We start from the raw sequence: 19,027 nt of genomic DNA, 5'->3' as shown, positions 1-19,027 counted from the left end.
GGTTAAAAAAAAGAAAGAAAAAAAAAACACCTTTATTATGAAAAATTTTTTAAACATCATAAAAGGACAAAAATGAATCTCATGTATCCATCAACCAGTGTCAGTAATCACAAACTCATGAATAGTCTTGTTTGAGCTATACCCTGGCCCATTTCTCCCCCACATTGCTATTTCAGTATTTATTTATTAAACAAGAACTCTTTTGAAAAATAAATCTACCATTATTGCAGCCCCCCCTTCATCTAATGCTTAACTTTACAGTTCATTTGCTAGAATCAGAATCCAAATAAGGCCTCACATTGCATTTGGTTAATGGATAGATCTAACACATTTTATTATGAAAATTTCAAACATACAAATTTGAAAGAATTTTGCAGTAGACACCTATATTACCACCACCTAAATTCTGATATTCTTTTACTGTACTGTCTTTAATCACTTCTGCCACACTCTCCATTCAGCTTGGGTCTCTTAATCTGTAGTTATCCCCCTTTTAAATTAGTGATTAAACAACCTGGCGATTGTTCTGAGCTTTTTTTTTTTCAGCTGAAGCTAGAGGGAGTGTGTTTGAGGCAGGTGGCCTGTCACGAGTTTTGCCCTCTTCCTCCTCTTTCTGTGGTTGGGAGGTCCCACCCTTTGCAGTTCTGTGAAGTGAGCAGTTGCAGAGACCACTGTGTCCCCTTTTGACCAGGAGGGAAGGGGCTGATCTGAGCACCTGGCCCGCTGGCTGGACCCAGCTTTCCTGACTGAACTGACAAGTGAAAGAGAAGGGAGCTCTGTCTTGAAAGTATGGGTTCCGGGGAGGAGGCTGGTATCCTTGAAGTGGGTCCCTATTACCTGTCACCCATTGAGAGGCCTGGAGAGAGGCAAGAATGGAAGGGACGCTGGTCCCAGAGGCCCCCAAAACAAGGTGGGAAGACTGGGGGGCCCTAAGTAGGGGCTTCCTTTGTGCCTCTGCTAAGGCAGAGGGCTGGGCTGGGCTGCCAGAATCAAGAGCCAGGCTGTCATAGTCTATGAGAAAGGCCTTTCCAATGCCCTGGGAAGGGAGAAGCTGGAACACTTAACCTGACCCAGGATAGGGAGTAGATGTCAGACACTAAATGATAAAGAGCAATTTGTTTTACCTTTGGAGATGGATAGGAAAGCCTCGATCTACCTATATCCTTATTTAACAACTGAAAACCTAGAATAGACTGACCACTTGAGGACAGTGGGATGGAAAATGTGGAGCAGGGAGGAGAGTTGGACAAGGAAGAAAAGAAAGTAAATCCCCAACATCCACTAGAGTGTCTGCTAAGTGGAAAAACAGAGACTGAGTGACGAGTGAAGAGGGAGGGCAAAGGATTCTGGAGAAGGACCCGGAGTGTTAATTTACAAAATAGTCTGTAACTCACAAGTGTGTAACAGTGAGAACTGTTCTTATTCCTGACCTTGGAATTAGCTTTTAACCTACTGTTTACAGCTCCTTAGATTGTTCTTCATTTCCAGACTATCAGAGGCTCTGCTCTGCATGGGATGTGGGGAAGACAGAGTGTTCTTTGACTGCGTTACGTTATGGTGGGTTGTGACCGTAACAGTATTACATCTCTATTGTCATCTATAAAATGAGTATAATTTCTACCTTTCAGAGCTGTGCAGATTAAATGATACTAAATGATAAAGTACCTGATACTCAGTACATGCATGCGTGCTTTGTCGTCTCCGACTCTTTGCGACCCCATGGACTGCAACCCATCAGGCTGCTCTGTCCATGGAATTTTCCAGGCAAGAATACTGGAGTGTGTTGCCATGTCCTCCTGCAGGGGATCTTCCTGACCTAGGGATCAAACCTGCGTCTCCTTCATTGGCATCCTTTACCGCTGAGCCACCAGGTATTCCATGAGCCCTCAGCAAACATCAGCCCTCCTTTGGCAGTAAAAGGCACTCTTGTGTTTTAGAGTAGTGCTTCTCAAGCTATCTGTGCTGAAGGCTCAGTTTTATGTTCTGGATTTTGGGTTTTGTTTTTTTAGATTCTCAATCTGTTGTACTCTGATACTTTCTTAAAATACATAAACTGATACCCACTCACCCCCAGTTTTTTAGTATTTGATTCAGCAATTATTCTGTTACATGATTATCAGTGTTTCTAAACGTACTTTGTAAATTTCTGCACTCACCCCGCAGGACTGGGTCACAAACATGCACAGACCTGCCCCAGCCCACGGACCACACTTTGAGCAAAATGTGTTCCGAGGACAGTTCCATTATTTTGAGGAGAGGTATGGGCCCTGGAGAGTATTTCAAGATTGAGGTTTGCCTGGAAGGAATTGGTTTCTTTGGGCATGAGAGGAAAGGAGCCAAGGAGCTCTAGGGAGCTCTGCGCTGGGCAGTTGAGTGGCGGAGGCGGGACCTGGGGTCCAAGGGCTGGGCTGCAGACCTCAGGGGCGGGAGCTGTGTGCGCAGGTGCGCCGGACAGCTGAGGGGCGGGACCAGCGCAGGAGGCGGAGCCTGGGGAGGGTTTCGGTTCCCAGGGAAGCGCGCACAGGCTCAGTCCCTCAGCCTTCTCCAGGTCTTTGCAACCCCGTGGACTGTAGCCCTCCAGGCTCCTCTGTCCATGGAATTCTCCAGGCAAGAATACTGGGGTGGGTTGCAGTTTCCTCCCTGGGAAGTAGCAGGTTCCTAACTCTGCCTCAAGCTTTACAGATTAGAAGGGGACAGCAACTTGCCTGGTGGCCCACAGCTCAGAAATGCAGCTCAGGCACCCACTTCTAAGCAGCTCACTTCCCTTCCTGCCTGAGATTTTGGAAACGTAGGATATTTCCCTTTATTCTTGGGTTGATTTAAATTTTCTTTTTGACTGGATAATATATTCACATGGGTCAGTCTTCCAAAGGTAACCAAAAGAGTGAAAAGCCTCTCTCCATTTCTGCCTCTCCCCCATAAAGCAGCAGAGTTGGCAGATGTTTATGTTATTCTTTTGTATATATTTATGCATAAATGCACAGGGGCCCACTGTGTGTGCTCCACTTTCTGATCAGTGTATCTTGAAGTTCATTTCATGATGACCCATGCAGAACTTCCTGATTTCTTTATATGGTAGTATGGTGTCCCTTTTAATGAATGTATCATGCTTTATTTAATCAGACTCCTCTTTATGGACATAAAAGTTGTCTCTAGTTTTCTGCTATTATAAACAACATTTCAGGAATGGGCTTATATGTCAGTCGTTTGACACATGTTTGAGGATGTCTGTAGCCATGGGATTACTGAGTCAATGGAATGTGCAAGGAATAATTTTAACATATGTCACCAAATTGTACTTTATAGAGGTTCCACCAACTTTTGCCGACCAGCAGTGGATGATGGTTTGAGCCATTGTTTTTGCCCGTTCTGTCCAAATGTTAATTTTAGAAACCATGAGGTCGGTAGCAAAGAATGGGCTTGTAGGCTGTGGCATACTCAGAGGGGACATGTCCTGTGACAGTTTTCTTGGGTCTGGTCTTCCAGGGTGCTCTCCGCAGGGCATCTCATTAAAGAGAAAGACTCTTACTCAGGGACAGGCAATTGTATACCCGTGGCTTTGATTTGTGAGCAAACTGCAGTGGTCCTGAGAGTAAGGAGTTAGTGGCATTCTGAGTAGGTCTGAGAACACCATCCTGGCAGCAGAAAGAGCTCTAGAGGAGGTGGGGCTGAGCTCACCTTCCTGGAGGCATTTTGGATCTGCATGGAAGTCCCCAAGCCTGATAGCTTCCCATGGGGGAGTGGAAAGGATCTGTTTCACTCAACAGCTAATATTTATTGGGCGCCTGTATTCAGTGGTCCCTGCTTTGTTCGAGGGGACTGGGCCATGAGCCAGTCACACCGAGCACAGCCACCCGAGGCTATCCCTAAATCACCCTCAACCTCAAACCCTGCACCCTGAGCACCCAGATTCCACCCCACCCAGGTTGCCCCTGCTGTAAGTAGCAGGAATGTGGTGGCCCCAACACTGGAGTTTTCAGTGCTGCTGGGGAGACGGCAAATTAAACCAAGCAGTATAAAATCACTAGCCAAGTAGTGAGGTCTGTAGACGAGCTTACGTATGTGAGAGAACTCTAGAAAGTGCCAAGTACTGAAGATGTTCAAGGATTTGCCTTGCTACACCGGTAAATCTGCTTCCCGCCTTAACTCTGCTTGGCTGTTAGATTATCCCAGTGCCGTGCCACGGTCAGTTGCTTCAGTTGTCTCCGACTCTTTGTGACACCATGGACTGTAACCCACCAGGCTCTTCTGTCCATGGGAGTTTTCAGGCAAGAATACTGGAGTAGGTTGCCATGCCCCGCTCCAGGGGTTCTTCCTGACCCAGTGATACAACCACATCTCCTACGTCTCCTGCATTGCAGGAGGATTCCTTGCTGCTGAGCCACCGAGGAAGCCCAGGTTATCCCAGGGTCTTGTTCAAATACCTTAAAAACAGTGAAAACCAATTCTGGTCACATGGAAGTTAGGAACACTAAACTAAAATGTGTAAGCCACCATGCTTATTTTTCCTCTTCAGTTGTTTGGGAAATGTTCCTTCTTGGTGTAAAAACTTATCACTGTGGAGCACGGATATGGTTTTGTCATTTTAAATTCTGAAATTCCGGAATTTGTGCCAAGTCCTGGGAACTCCACGTCCTCAACTGCTACACTGCAGAAATTAAACCGAAGGGGGCAGTTTGTGCTGTGGCCGTGGTAGAATGTCTGGGTTTTCTCTTCAGAGGCTGGTTAAATTTGTGGAATCTGTCTATTTTCTTAGACCTGGACCGCTCGTGTGCCTGGGGCGGGAGTGCTTGGGTGCGTACAGTCTTCACACTCGCCCTGTTAAGGGGACTGCTGCCCTCACATACCGACTCTGACTCCCGCCCTGCTTTCCAGATGACTTGGGGAAATTGCTCCTCGCCGAGGCCCTCCTAGAGCAATGTTTGAAGGGGAACCATGCTGCAATAAAAGACTCCATCCCTCTGCTGGAGAAGAATGAGCCGAAGATGAATGAAGCCAGAAACCACCTAAGCAGCATCCTTAACCATGGGAAGCTGCCGGTAAGCTGTTCTCCCCTCTACCCACCAAGCCTGGGGCTGTCTGTCCTCTCCTCCCTCCTGTCTGCTGTCCAGTCTTACTGGGGTCATGTGGTTGCTGGGGAAGCATGTATCTCTTAAGGGTCAGCCTTGTGCTGTTCAGTACAGTAGCCACTAGCCACAAGGCTCATCCAAATTGAGACGTGCTGTGAGTGTAAAACACACACTGGATTTTGAAGACAGTACAAAATGCGGAATATTAAAGATCATTAATTCTTTATATTGATTACATATTCAGATGATAATATTTTGAATGTATTAAATAAAATATTAAAATTAATTTCATCTGTTTTTAACCTTTTTAAATGTGACTAGAAATTTTTACTAGAAAAACCTAAATTATACTTGTAGCCCAAGGTGTATATTTCTATTACACAGTGTTTGGTGGACCTAGTTTGTCCCTGATTATTTGGCCTCTTTGAGGATCTCAGGGAAATAAAACCTAGTAAGCCTACCATCTAGTTGGAAACAGGCACATATGCTGTTGTCTAGCAGTGGAAGCCAGAGAAGGCAATGGCACCCCACTCCAGTACTCTTGCCTGGAAAATCCCATGGATGGAGGAGTCTGGTAGACTGTAGACCATGGGGTCGCTAAGAGTCGGAAACGACTGAGTGACTTCGCTTTCACTTTTCACTTTCATGCATTGGAGAAGGAAATGGTAACCCACTCCAGTGTTCTTGCCTGGAGAATCCCAGGGACGGGGGAGCCTAGTGGGCTGCCGTCTGTGGGGTCGCACAGAGTCGGACACGACTGAAGTGACTTAACAGCAGCAGCAGCAATGGAAGCACTCCATAACATGGCAATCCGGTTTGAGTCCACGTGCATTTATTGAGCACCTACTGAATGCAAGGTATTGAGGAGTGATATAGAGGGAGGTACAGTCTCAGCTTTCTTTAGACCTTTACTGCTCGAAGCATGGTCCACCCATCTGCAGTATGGGTATTATCTGGGAGCTGTTAAGAATGCAAAATCTGGGGACGTCCCTGGTGATCCAGTGGCTGACTCTGCACCCCCAGTGCAGGAGCCCAAGTTTGATCCCCGGCCCGGGAACTAGATCCCACATGCCACAACTAAGTTTGCGTGCTGCAGTTAAAGGTCCTACATGCTGCAACGAAGACCCAAAATAATCACATAAACAAACATAAATAAAAGGGAAAAAAATGCAAAATCTGATTCAGAATCTGCATTTCAGAGTGCTCTCTCGGTGATTCTCATGCACTTTAAGTTTGAGACTGTTCTCAATTCCAATGTATACTGAGCTATAATAGAAGTATTGGTATGTCATTAGAGACCCAAAGAGGAAGTAATTTTTCAAGAGATATTCCAAAGTAATATATTTCCTGACTTAAATATTGTATCGCAACCCACTATGTGCAAGGCATTGTGTTATGTTCTTCAAGGGCAATAAGCATGAGTCCAGTGTGGACTCTGCTGCAGGGCTACTGTTAAAAAATTGTTCAAGGTGGACTATGATACATGCCACTGGAGTAGCTTACAAGGGGAGGCAATTCTTAGGGGGATAGTCCCTGTGGTGAGCTGGGACAGTCAAACTCAGGCTGAAATTCTGAAATTGGAGTTCTGAAATTGGAGCCATTTGGGGGCTGGACCTTGAAAGGGGTCAGGATATGGACTTACACAGATAGAGCAGGGCATTCTAAGCTATGGAAGTGGTGTGTGATCCATAAGTTCCTCTTAGAAGGATTTCCTTAAAGTATGTCAATTAACAGGAGCATCAGGGAATGGCTTTAATTAGGGGTAAAGGGACATTGTGACCAGAGAGTTGGGAGTGAAATACCAGGCCAGGAAGTGGGTGTGTTTTCTGTGAGCGGTGTGGGGAGACTGTCCTGGGAGTTTAAGGTTACTGCCTTCAGACTCATTGACAGGGATTACTGTAGTCCTGGGAGGTTTTGTCCTGGATTAAAATAGCTGCTTGACCCTGAGCCTGTCCCCTGATCTTCCTGGCCTTCCAGTTTCTCATCTGCCCATCAAAATGGCTGAACTTGACTGGTAGGTCTCAAGTTTTTCCCATCAAGACCCTTTAAATTTTTTTCCTTCCAGTAGACTTTTTAATTGTATATTAAAATTTTCTTTTTAAAAATAAAAATGACTTAGGCTTATTGTAAAAAAAAGTTCACTAAAATAAAAAACTAGTTTGAATAATAATAAGTCTTTGTTTCCACTCCTACCCCCGTGCCCACTCCCATACTGAATTGAGCTCTGGTCATCACTTGCTGTGAATTCCATATGCCTTCTCTGTGTTAACAGTCACATGTACACACATATGGAGCCTTCTTTTCTTCTTAGCTTTATATGGTTCTTACTTGTCAAGTTGCTCTTTTGCACCAAAAACTTTCACTCGATGCTATCTCCATGACAATACCTCATTCTTTATATTTGCCAAATAGTATCCGCATGTATTATTGTGAAAACTGCTTTATCTACCACATCAAATTTATTCAGTACAGATTTTACTGTGCTTTATTAAACAGAGACAAAGATAGGCAGTGATAACATTAAGAAATTCACTGTTATATGTACCAAGGCTAAAAACTCCATGTTGATCAGGCAAAATAAAATATTAAAAGTAGTTTGTGGGATTCTCTATCTTACCCCAAAGGCAAAGGTGTGACTGGGGTGTGCTGTTTCTTGGCAGCAGATGAAATCTCAGGTGGATTCCCAGGCATTCTGAGGCACTCTCATGGGGTGAGGAGGAGAGGTGGGTCCGGGGGCACCTCCTCAGCGTAGTTTGGAACCTTCTGCCCTCAGTCACCTCTGAGATCCTGTGCAGCTCCGTGCTTTGGAGGCTGGTGAAAATGAGCCATTTGTCCTGGCTTCGGGTGTCCAGGGAGTGCCGGGCTTTGCCCCATCTCATTGGTGCCTCACAGTAACCTTCTACAGTGGTATTTACAGTTATTCCCATTTTCCAGATGAAGAAACTGAGGCCTAGGCGAGGTTAGTCCCTTAGCCAAGGACCACAGCGTAGGTCTTGAACACAAGCTGTCTGCCTCTGCTCCCGTGTGCTCCTGTTCTTTGCCGTTTTTCAGTGTTGTGTGTCCCGAGTGCTGGAGTAGAAATTAAACAATGACTGAGAAGCTGGGACTAATGTGGGTGGTGATGTTGCGGCTTCTGCTTTTAGAGATCTCATTTGGCATCTGTGAAGTATTTCCCCATCTCTTCTTCCTCTTACCTGAGTGTACACACGAGGTCACTCTTCCCTGTTTATTGACAGAGACAGTGAGGCACAAAAAGGCTCCGTGACAGGCCTGATCCATCCAGTTGAGGGACTGTTCCCCAGACCCAGTGGCTTCCTGCAGAGCATGCTTCCCTGAGGCCTAGGCTCTGTGGTTCCCACATTGTTGAATTGACAAGCCAGGTTCAAATTCAAAGGCGTGGGTCCCAAAGAGCATAGCCAACTTTTCATTCTGCCAGGAAAGGACATTCACAAAGCCCCCAAGCACAACAGCAGAACCATACCATTTTCTATTACTATCGGTCCATAAAAGAACAAACATCTTAACATCAAAACACAAGACAGATATGCTTAAGAATTAAGAATTTTGCTCTTCTTAATTCTTAACAATTAAAGGCAGCTTTTTAACTAGCATAACTTTAACTTTATAAAACATTCACCTCATTGTCCTTAATTTTCCACCAGCTTGGTGGAAACCGTGTTGTAAACTGTTATTGGTTCACCAGGAGCCACTCCAAGCTACACCCTGTCATCTCGCCCTGAAACATGTCCTGAGCTTAGCTGCCCTTTTCCCCCTTTACAGGAGAACAGAATAATAATAATAATAATTACTCACGGCCTGTGTTTATCTAGCTCCTTTCTAGAGAAAAGTTCAAAGCTCTTTTCTGGACTTCGTCTCCTAATGCTCTTGGCTTCGCTGTGACGGGAGGTGATGGGTGGCTGTTATTATCCTGCCCTCAGCGATGGGGAAGTCCAGGACAGAGCAGGGAAGAAACGTGCCTCTAGGAGGTGTGCGATCTGTGGCCCTGACCCGGGGCAGAGGTGACCTGTTGGGGGAGACTAGCAAATCCCCTTGAAAATTCAGTCTTTGAGCAGGTCAGGCATCCAGGGGGCCCACGGGGCCCACTTGGTGGAGACGTTGTGGGAGGTCAGCAGAAGGGAGCTCTCTCTGGCAGCCAGGGAGGCTTCTGGGAGGAGGTGGGCCTGAGCAAGGCCCCGAAGAAGAGTGGAAGATCTGCATAGACTGAGGGGAAGGGAAGACTATTCTAAACGGGGCTTGTGTGAGCAGCAGCAAAGGAAGAACGTGTATTGAACCAGTGAGGAAGGAGGTTTTGGCTTTGCCGTGTTCCACTTCCCTTTATTGGCTTCTGAGAGGGCAGTAGGTGGTGAGGAGTGGTGGATGCTTCCCCTGGAGTCATGAGTACCCCAGACTCTAATCTCCCTACAGGGGGGCAAGGGCAACACCTTCCTGTTGGTGACAGAGGCCAGGAGTGGGGACCAGGACTGCATCTCACGGGAGCTGCATGGACAGAACTGATGCTCTGTGGTGGGGGTGGTGCCCAGAGCCTGGCCAAAGGGGTGGTGGGCTGGCTGAGCAGACGTGGAGGCGGAGGGCTACAAACAGTGGCCTCAGAAGGTGGGAGATTTTAGAGCAGTCTGGGCCCAAGTCCAAGGCCAGGACTCTCAGACAGGGCTGACCAGACCTGCTCGGGTCCTGAGGGAGTTCCCAAGAGTGCTCATATGGGGTGGAGATTTGAGTGTAAGCAGTCCTTGATCAAGTAGGGGAAAGAAAACAGGCTTGAGTGCAGGCACTTGATTCTGATGAGATAAGGGCAGTGGCCTCACAGGCCTTCCCTCTCCTGTCTTCTGGCCATGTTGTGGCTGTGGCTGTCTCCCCGCAGGGGTCCTGCTGCTGTGGGTGAGGGTTTCAGCTTCAGGCCCCTCACCTGCAGGACTCTTTCCAAGGCCTTTCACCTGGTTAAATATTTATACATATATGCGTCTATCTCTCTATCTATCTATGTAGATGGGGCTTTCCAGGTGGCACTAGTGGTGAAGAACCCTCCTGCCAGTGCAGGAGATGTGAAAGATGCAGGTTCGATCCCTGGGTTGGGAAGACCCGCTGGAGGAGGGCATGGCAACCCACTCCAGTATTCTTGCCGGGAGAGTCCCATGGACAGAGGAGACTAGGGGCTACAGTTCATAGGGTCACAAAGAGTCGGACACGACTGAAGTGACTTAGCACGCACGCACATTTATATAGAGGACCCACAATTATATAAGCTTTAGGGCCCACAAAACTTGGCTGGGTCTCTGTCTTCCTACTTGTGTTAAGAGCAAGTGCCTGAACTGAGTGCCAGTGCCTGCCTTGGGTGAAGCTTCTGGGAGCTTCAGGAAAAAGGAGTCAGGGCCCAGTCTGTGAGCCACTTGCAGTCTAGTTGGGGGCGTAAGACACACACACAACACAGTTAGGGACTCGTGTGAAGATATCACCAAGAGCTAGAGTATAGGCCAGGGACTACAGTGTGCAGAGAGGGGAGCTGGCCACATGTACTTGAGGGGTGGGAAGGCTTCCTGGAAGAGGAGGGGTCTTCTGAACAGGCTCTTAGGCAAACTGTTATGGGTCAGTGAGGGGAGTATTCATCCCCGGGTACCTGGAGGGGGTGCGCCAGGGGCTTTGCGGCAGGAGCCGGTTGATGTGGTCCTTGTCCTTTCAGCCGCAGTATCTGTGTGAGGCCATGCTGATCCTGGGCAAGCTGCACTACGTGGAAGGCTCGTATCGAGATGCCATCAGCATGTACGCACGGGCCGGCATTGATGACATGTCCATGGAGAACAAGCCCCTGTATCAGATGCGGCTGCTGGCAGAGGCCTTTGTCATTAAAGGTAGGTGTGGGCACCGGCTGGGGCTCCCCTTCACTGTGCCCAGGTCATTACACTCTGATCCCCATGTCCCTGGAACACTGACCAGCCAGGTGGTTGCTGGGGTAACCAGCCACACCGCTGGCTGACTGCAGGTATGGGCTGGATGTCAGGTCAGAAGACTTGGGTAACCCGCCCTTGCTCTGTTGACAAATAGTAACGCAACTGTGTGCCCTTGGGCATATAGCTCTTTACCTTTCTTGGCCTCAGTTGATTTGTCTATAAGACAGGGTCATAATAATCTGCCCTCACAGGGTTACCACGAACAAGAGGAATCAGTTGTGTAACCAGGTTGGGAAAGGCTTAAAAAATGTGCCACCTGTCATCACGCTGGCACCAGTGTTGATATTGGCTACAGGTCAGGTGCTTGATGGCAGAGAAACCTGGAATTGCTCAGATATCTGCTGCTCTCCTGCTGTGAGCGGCCCAGGGGGGTGGTGCTGGGATCCTGCTATGGGCGGATCAGAGCCACCTCCCAGGGTGAGGAGTGTTCTGGTGGGGAGCTAGGCACATGGACTTAGTAATGTAGGAATTTCATGATGGGGGTTGTGGATGCCCATGTGGGGAAAGAGTGCCCTTGACCTGAGCTTGCAGGTGTTACATGGTAGTGAAAGCCCTACCCCAGACTTTGCACTGCAAGCTCCTTCTTCCCTGGATCCTTGAGCCCTGGGGTCACAGAGCCTGAGCAGTGACTTGGTGGCAGTGAGGGTCGCAGGAACCTGTCTGTCCAGACTGTTGCCAGGATTCTTGGATGGTCAGTCTTCTCTTTATTCCAGCACAGACCAACCCCCAGAGTCTAGAAACACATGTGGCCCTGTGGGGATTTGGTGTCTGGTATTGGTAGACTTTTTGTCACCTTCTTTTCTATTGTAGACAGGGACATTCTGCCATCTTATATACAGGGAAACTGAGGCCCAGAGAGGGAAGGTACCTTACCCAGAGTTACCCAGAGATCTGTGGTGGAACCAGGATTGGAACCTCCACCTCCTGTGATGTTGGCTTTGGACCATGATTCCCCACTCCCAGTCTTCTGTCTCCTTTGGGTCCCGGAGGGCTGACTAGTCTGAGCAGGGCATAACCTCCTTTGAGAGCTGTTTGCCCACCCCTGAGTCCCTGGGTCCCTTTCACCATTGAGAGATTGTTAATGCCCCCCCCCCGGGGAGTCTGCTGAGATTTTCACCCCAGACAGACCCAGTGCCGGGCTGTGAAAGGCCGGCGCCCATCTCAGGTGGTCCAGTGTGGGGTCTTCTCCCATTGCTCTCTTGTGCCCTTCTCTGTGCCCCTGGCACAGGCTGGGGGGGTCTTGGGAGGTTGATCTTCATTTGGAAACCACCTCTGCCACCAACTCCCCGAGCCTAACACCCTTCCTCAGGGCTCCTTTCCGGCACTTTTTCCTGTAGACCTGGCTCGGTACCTACTGCTCCCTGTCTCCTGCTTTCTACTCTTTCCAGCACGCCTCCAGCTTCTTGGGGGAACACAGGCCCGGTGGTCAGAGGTGCTGCAGGGGAGGTAAGGAGTCGGGTGTCCCGGCATGGGCTGCTCGATTATCTGGCTGTGCTGGCTCCCCAGCCCCCACTGACTGCACGCGGCCTTGTGCTTGCCTGCCCCCTCTCTGCCTGTCCTCTCTGACCTGCTGCAGTGCCTGTACCCTGCCGCTTGGCATGCCGAGGTTCACCTGACCCTGTGTGTACTTGAGATTGCATGTGGCCTCCAGAGTGTGCATGGAGTTGATTTTCCTGGGTCTAGGGGATCCAGCAGGGCTCCCTATGCAGAGAGTAAGGGATGGGGATGGCTCGTCATTGGTCCTGACTCTATTTGTGAGCATGGGGCTTGTGTTAGCCTGCCAGGCTGCCAGAGCAAAATGTCATTGACTCATGCTTAGTCATGTCTGACCCTTTTGCGTCCCCATGGACTGTATCCCACCAAGCTCCTCTCTCCATGGGCTTTCCCAGGCAAGAATAACTGGAGTGGGTTGCCTCTTCCTCCTCCTGGTGATCTTCCTGACCCAGGGATCGAGCTATTGTTTCTTGAGTCTCCTGCATTGCAGGCAGATTCTTTACCGCTGAGCCACCTGGGAAGCCCCAACAAAATGTCATAGACTGGGTGGCTTAAATAATAGGAATTTGTCACAGTTCTGGAGGCTGTGAAGTCCAAGATCCATGTACCAGCAGCACTGGTGTCTGGTGGGGGCTCACTCCTTGGATGGCGGGTGGCTGCCTTCTCGCCGTGTCCTCACATGACCTGTCCTCACTGTGGGCTCCTGGAGAGATCTCTTCTAGTCACCTTCTTATAAAACCTCTAATCCCATCATCAAGCCCCCACCCTCATGACCTCATCTAACCCTAGTTACCTCCCAAAGACACCATCTCCAGGTACCATCCCATTTCAGGTTAGAGCTACAATGGATGAACTTGGGGGCCCACAGATACTCAACCTGTAAGTAGAATGGAGGCAGCAGCATATCCCAGAGTTCAACAAACGATAATATATATTTATTAAACCCTCACTGCACGGCAGGTATGCCCTCCTGCAGTCTACACAGTAACCCGCTGAGTAGGTGTTCACTTCATCCCTATGTTCTAGACCAGGAGTTACAAGCAAAGAGGAGAAGGGACCCTTGTGGATGTCCCTGGAGTTTGCAGAATCAGGATTTGAACCCAGGCAGCCAAGAGCTCATGAACACTCTGTGATGGTGCTGCTCATAATTCTAGACTGAAAGGAATCATGGAAATGATGTAGGTCTATTCTCAGGTAACAGATGAAAAAGGCTGGCAGAAGTGAAACGACTTACCTGGACATCAGTTAGCTTGTGTGTGAACCAGAATGCCCTTCCTCTAGGCTGCCTCTTTTCAGCCTCTGTCAGCAGATGTTGGGTGGCCTCCTGCGGAAGCCCAACATGCGTGCTCCCCAGTACTCTGCCTGGCCAAGCCGTTATAGCTGAGCTTCTGTACCGTCTTGCATTGGAGTCTGCTCCTTGGTTCCACCTGGTCCCTTCCTGTGGGGCAGGGAGTTGGGTTCTCCAGCCCACCTGACTGGAGGGAAGGGGGCGAGGCCGTGTGTCGTAGTGGGAGGGGCCTGAGCGCCCTGCCTGGAGGCTCAGGGAGGCTGTAAGTGTGGGTGTCTCAAAAGTAGGCTCTGGGTCTCTTCACTCATGAGAGACATAAAAACACACTCAACTCACCCGCTTTCCCCTTCAGAGCAGAGGGACTTGGCAGTGTGTCCTCTGGGAGGTCACTCACCAGGACTTGACCTTGCTCTGAAGTTGGGGGGACATGGATGAGATCAGAAGATTCTTTCTGATTCTCAAGGAGGGCTTCAGACACTGTCCCAGGAGCTAGAGAGAGGGGGGCAGCTGAAGCAGTTGTGGGTTTCTCTTGCTTGAAGTGAAGAAACCTTATGTGCATATACGTGTATATTGCATAGAGTGGGGGACAGGAGATATATGACCCTCCCAACTCCTCTAAGGGAAAAAAAGTTATTGTCTATGTCAGATTTGATCAGAAACAATATGAAAACCACAAACTTTTCACTAAGATAGAAAAATAAAACAGCTTCACTTCCCTGTCTGAATGAACTGTTCCCCAACATCACACCTGGGATCATACTGACCTGATCCTGCCAGGAGCGGAGGACTGGAGTTTAGGGCCTCGCATGGGCCCCTGGGAGGTGGGCTGGGCTCTGTCAAAGCCTCTGGCTTTAAGGAAGGACTGTCTTTTCCCAGGTCCTCCAGCTCCTCCTGGCTGCCGAGTTGATGGGTCTGCCACACAGAAATAGGCCTGTCTTGTGGCCAGCCACTCCCAAGTCCCCTGCTGTCCCTGGATGGAGCTGAGGGCCATGTCCCTGTCTGTCACAGTCCCCTAGTTGGTCCCTCCTCCCCCAGTCTTCCAAGCTCCTCTGGTTATCTGACTCCATGGTACACCCGGAAACATGAGGCGTGGGCCCTCCCGCTCTGGACCCTGAGCGTATGATGGGGGTAGGGGGGGTGGGGGTGCAGGATTATCACATGCACCACCCAAGAGCTTATCGGAAGTGTAGACTCAGTCCCCACACCAGACGTATTGAATCAGAATCTGCATTTTTAACAGCATCCCCAGGTGATGTGTATACGCCTTACCATTTGAGAAACAATGCCCTGGAACTCTCATTTAATAAATATTTGTTGGCTGGTGGATTGACCTTCATTTCATCTCTAGAATGGAAGGGAGTTTTTATGCCCACTCTTTGGATGCAGAAACTGAGGCTTGTCCGCGATTGTGCAGCCTGTGAGCAGCAGAGCTTGGAGTGGTGACCAGTGGTCGTCTCCCCAGCTCCCATGGCTGACTAATATTCCATCATATTAATATATATGTTCCACATCTTTATCCATTCATCTGTGATGGATATTTAGGTTGTCTCCATGTCTTGGCTGTTGTGGATAGTGCTGTTGTGAACATAGAGGTGCGTGAATAGATATAGATCCCTCCTTTTGATACCATTTTGATTGGTTTAGGGGGAACATCTTCCATTTACTTTGCATTAAAGATGCTGAAGCTGAAACTCCAATACTTTGGCCACCTCATGTGAAGAGTTGACTCACTGGAAAAGACCCTGATGCTGGGAGGGATTGGGGGCAGGAGGAGAAGGGGTCGACAGAGGATGAGATGGCTAGATGGCATCACTGACTTGATGGGCATGAGTTTGAGTAAACTTCGGGAGCTGGTGATGGACAGGGAGGCCTGGCGTGCTGTGATTCATTGGGGTCGCAAAGAGTCGGACACGACTGAGCGACTGAACTGAACTGAACTGAAAGATAATCTAGAGTAATTTGGTGTCGAGGCCCTTCTCCAAAGGCCTGTGTTCCGTACTGCCCATCTTTGCAGAGCCCTGCTGGTTTGATTCTATGTGCTCGTGGCTATCAGCCTGTCTTCCCACGAAACTTGAAGCCCCTTGAGGATAGAGGGTCATTTCTTCAACATTCCCAATTTTCTCTCCCTCTTCCTCCTTCCCTTCCCAGAGCACATGTTTCTGATAAATGAGGTCACTCCTGGTGCTCAACATGATCTAAAAAGTTCTGTCCTTTCACCTTTTCTTGAGCCACTGTCCTCGCCGACCAACCCCATTTTTGTTCCCCTACATGTCGGTAGCACCAACGCTTCCTTCCAGACACAGTTCAGGTGCCTCCTCCACCAGGAGATCCCCCTGGTTGTAGCTGCAGACTACAGCATTCTCTCCCTCTGTCAAGCTCATTTGGACCTTGGCCCAGTCTCCCCAGTTAGAGGTCAGTTTGCTTCTCCTGCCAGGGGTCTGGTGTCTTGTCATTGTACCCCTGGCCCAGCTCCTACTGGAGAGAGTAAAATTTGCCAGCGGTTGATTCAGCAAGTGCCTGCTGGGGGTGCCGTGATGGACAACTCAGGTCCCTCCGCTCAGAGGAGTGGCAGGTAGGTGAGCAAGGCCCGCCGCTGGGGTGCTGTGCTCGGGGAGAAGCAGCCGCGCTGGAGGAGGCCTGCAGCCTGCAGTGGCCATCCCAGCTCTGGTGAGTCATAAGCCACCTGGTGCCACTCTTTCCGGCCCCACCTCTGCATCGGCAGGCCGTCGTGTCAGTGAAGCCCACCGTTTGGGAAAAGCAGGAAACGGGAACACCCAGTGGTGGCTGCTCTGTAGCTTACTCCCATGGCCTGCCGGGCAGGATGCCAGACTCGCTGCCTGGCCGTGGCGTCCTGGCCACGTGGCTGCCCCCAGTTCTGTGGGCTGCTCGGCCTTGACATCTTGGTGGGGGCGGGGGAGGGGGTTGGTCTTTGAATCCCCTTGGGGGCTACAGCTCCTCAGCTGCCCATCTCCAAGTAAGAGAATCACTGATGCCCAGGGAGAACTTGTTTGACCCACTCTGTTCCAGAGAGGGAAGTGAGTGAGACCTGGCAAGTTGTGGGGCCTTCTCAGGTGAGCTGGCAGGTGAGGCTGAACTTTAGGATGGATCAGCTGCAGATGGATGGAAGAGGTGTCTTCCAGGTAAAGGAAAAATCCAGAGGGAGGCCCTGGGGAAATGGAAGTGACTTATTTGGAGTAGGGTACAATCATGCCTTTCTGGAACTAAGAGAGTGTATGGGAGGGACGGGGAAATGAGGGGGCAACAGGAGCCCAGCAGGAAGGCTTGCGGTATCCCTTTTGCTGGTGTTCCAGAACTTTGGCCCTAGGTGGCCATACCATGAGGTGTGGCACAGCCTGTTTCCTATAAAACTGGGCTCATCTGTTGGCCAACATGCTGTCCGGGTCCATCTGGAGTAGTCTAGGCGACGCCACTGTGGATGCACATGACACACTGTCCTCTTATCTGTTGATCTGAGTTCTAAGGTTATCCCCAGCTCTCATGGACATGCATGATGCTTCAAGGCCTGTTCTTCTGACATCTCGAGCCTTACCCAGTTCAGCCCCGAAAGCCCCAGTGTCGCTGTCCACCTCTCAGCGGTTCCTTGGCAAATGGCGTCCTTCTCTCCCCCAGTCTGTGTTGCTTCCATTTCTCTGGCCCTTGCCCAGTGTAGTAATGACCCCCCATTTCTGCGGCCATGTGTCCTGCCCTAAGCCCTACAGACGTAGTCATCGCTGCCTACTTTGGGGCTTGTGGGCCCCTTGAAAGCCAGAGGTGCCTGTGCTTTAGCCAAATCAATCCCTTTGCCTCTTGCCCGTGGCCCAGCCCCAGGGAGGCTACTCTGGAAGGTTTATCTGCTGGCTGACTAATAAAAGGATGGCCTGGCCATGGAGGGAGCTAGCCCTGGTTCACCCAAAATACTGCAGTATGATGCTCAATTGTGAAAGTGCTGTGAAAAGTCAAAATGTAAAATAAATTAAGTAGCTGTGAGAATTATCTTTTCCTCACCCCTCAAGATTTTTTTTTCTGTTCATTCAGCCTCTGAAACCTCCAGCTCTTCTACTCTCTCCTGGGATTTTATGGCTTTATTTGTGTGTGTGTATGTGTGTGTGTGTGTGTGTATAAGTTCAAGCTTATGCACACATGTCCTTTTTTTAAAAATTAACCATTTATGCATGTGTGCCAGTCGCTCAGTAGGGTCCCAAAGACTGTAGCCTCCTAGGCTTCTCAATCCATGGGATTTTTTCCAGTCAAGAATACAATTTTATGGTTTTAGTAAAACTTTGAAAAAATGAAAGAAGGCAGCTCCTAGGGCGGGATATGGTGGGATATTTGGTTTGGGGTTTTTTTTTAGTCCTGGTATGGCAGGAATTAGCTGTTTATTTTGGCTTCCTTCTCAAAGGGGCGTGAGCCATCTGCCTTGTGAGGAAACGGGTCAGCCCTGGCCCCAGACTGTGAGCCATGGCGTGAGAGGCTGGCCTGCAGATGGAGACGAATGAGCGGTCTGGGCGTCTTGCAAGGGGCTGCTGTGTTCATTGTGTGCTCAGCAAGCCTTCCCCGGGGTCCTGCCTGGGTTGAGAGATACAAAACAGGCCAGGAAGGTGGGCGGACTCACAGAAGGGAGACCGTGGGGCTGGAGGTGAAGGAGTTGGTGTGGTCTCCCCGCATCGTCTCCTGGTGGCCCATTCCTCCATCGTTGGAGGCCACCCCCGAGAGCAGTTGGTGTGAAATGTGGACAGGGCACGGAGGGGTGCATCTGAGAAGCCAGTACCCACCCCGTGGCCCAGCTGAGCTGGGGTGGCAGCTGAAATTCAGCCATTAGATGCACGTGTGAAAGGCAGGCCCCCACGGTGGCCAGAAGCCTGGGATTTGGGAGCCCCTGGTGGGTCATCGAGGGCAAGGAAGGGAAGACGTGTGGAGTCTGGGCTGAGAGGCGGATGGCGTTGCATCCAGAAGACCTGGGTCTGGCTGGCAGTTAGAGTGGAGAGGGGTTGGAGGGAATCTCTTCTCCCTGAGTTAGATTTCGCGTCATTCTAGGGAAGGGCTAGACCCCTACCTAAGAGGTCATTTTGAGCATTACTTGAAATGTTTTCCGAGAGCACATGCTCTCTGTTCTTTAGAATATCATCAGATTTAATGTTCACAGCCAACCTATGAGGTGGACACTGTTGGCAACCCTATTTTGTGTTTGGGGAAACTGAGACTTAGATCTCTGT

General features: G+C 49.7%; 1 protein-coding gene across 1 annotated transcript in view; it reads left to right on the top strand.

Annotated features, from left to right (window-relative positions):
* The window catches only part of TTC7A (tetratricopeptide repeat domain 7A), a 119,032-nt gene that overhangs the window by 3,693 nt on the left and 96,312 nt on the right, over nt 1-19,027 (top strand). The window contains exons 2-3 of the mRNA XM_065929323.1: nt 4,876-5,039; nt 10,765-10,933. Of these exons, the coding sequence (XP_065785395.1) occupies nt 4,876-5,039; nt 10,765-10,933 (333 nt within the window). The remainder of the gene's footprint in view (nt 1-4,875; nt 5,040-10,764; nt 10,934-19,027) is intronic.

This window comes from Muntiacus reevesi, chromosome 3 (genome assembly GCF_963930625.1).
Source record: "Muntiacus reevesi chromosome 3, mMunRee1.1, whole genome shotgun sequence".
Classification (NCBI taxonomy): domain Eukaryota; kingdom Metazoa; phylum Chordata; class Mammalia; order Artiodactyla; family Cervidae; genus Muntiacus; species Muntiacus reevesi.
Note: the sequence above shows the minus strand (reverse complement) of the source record. Positions and strands in the feature narration are given on the sequence as shown.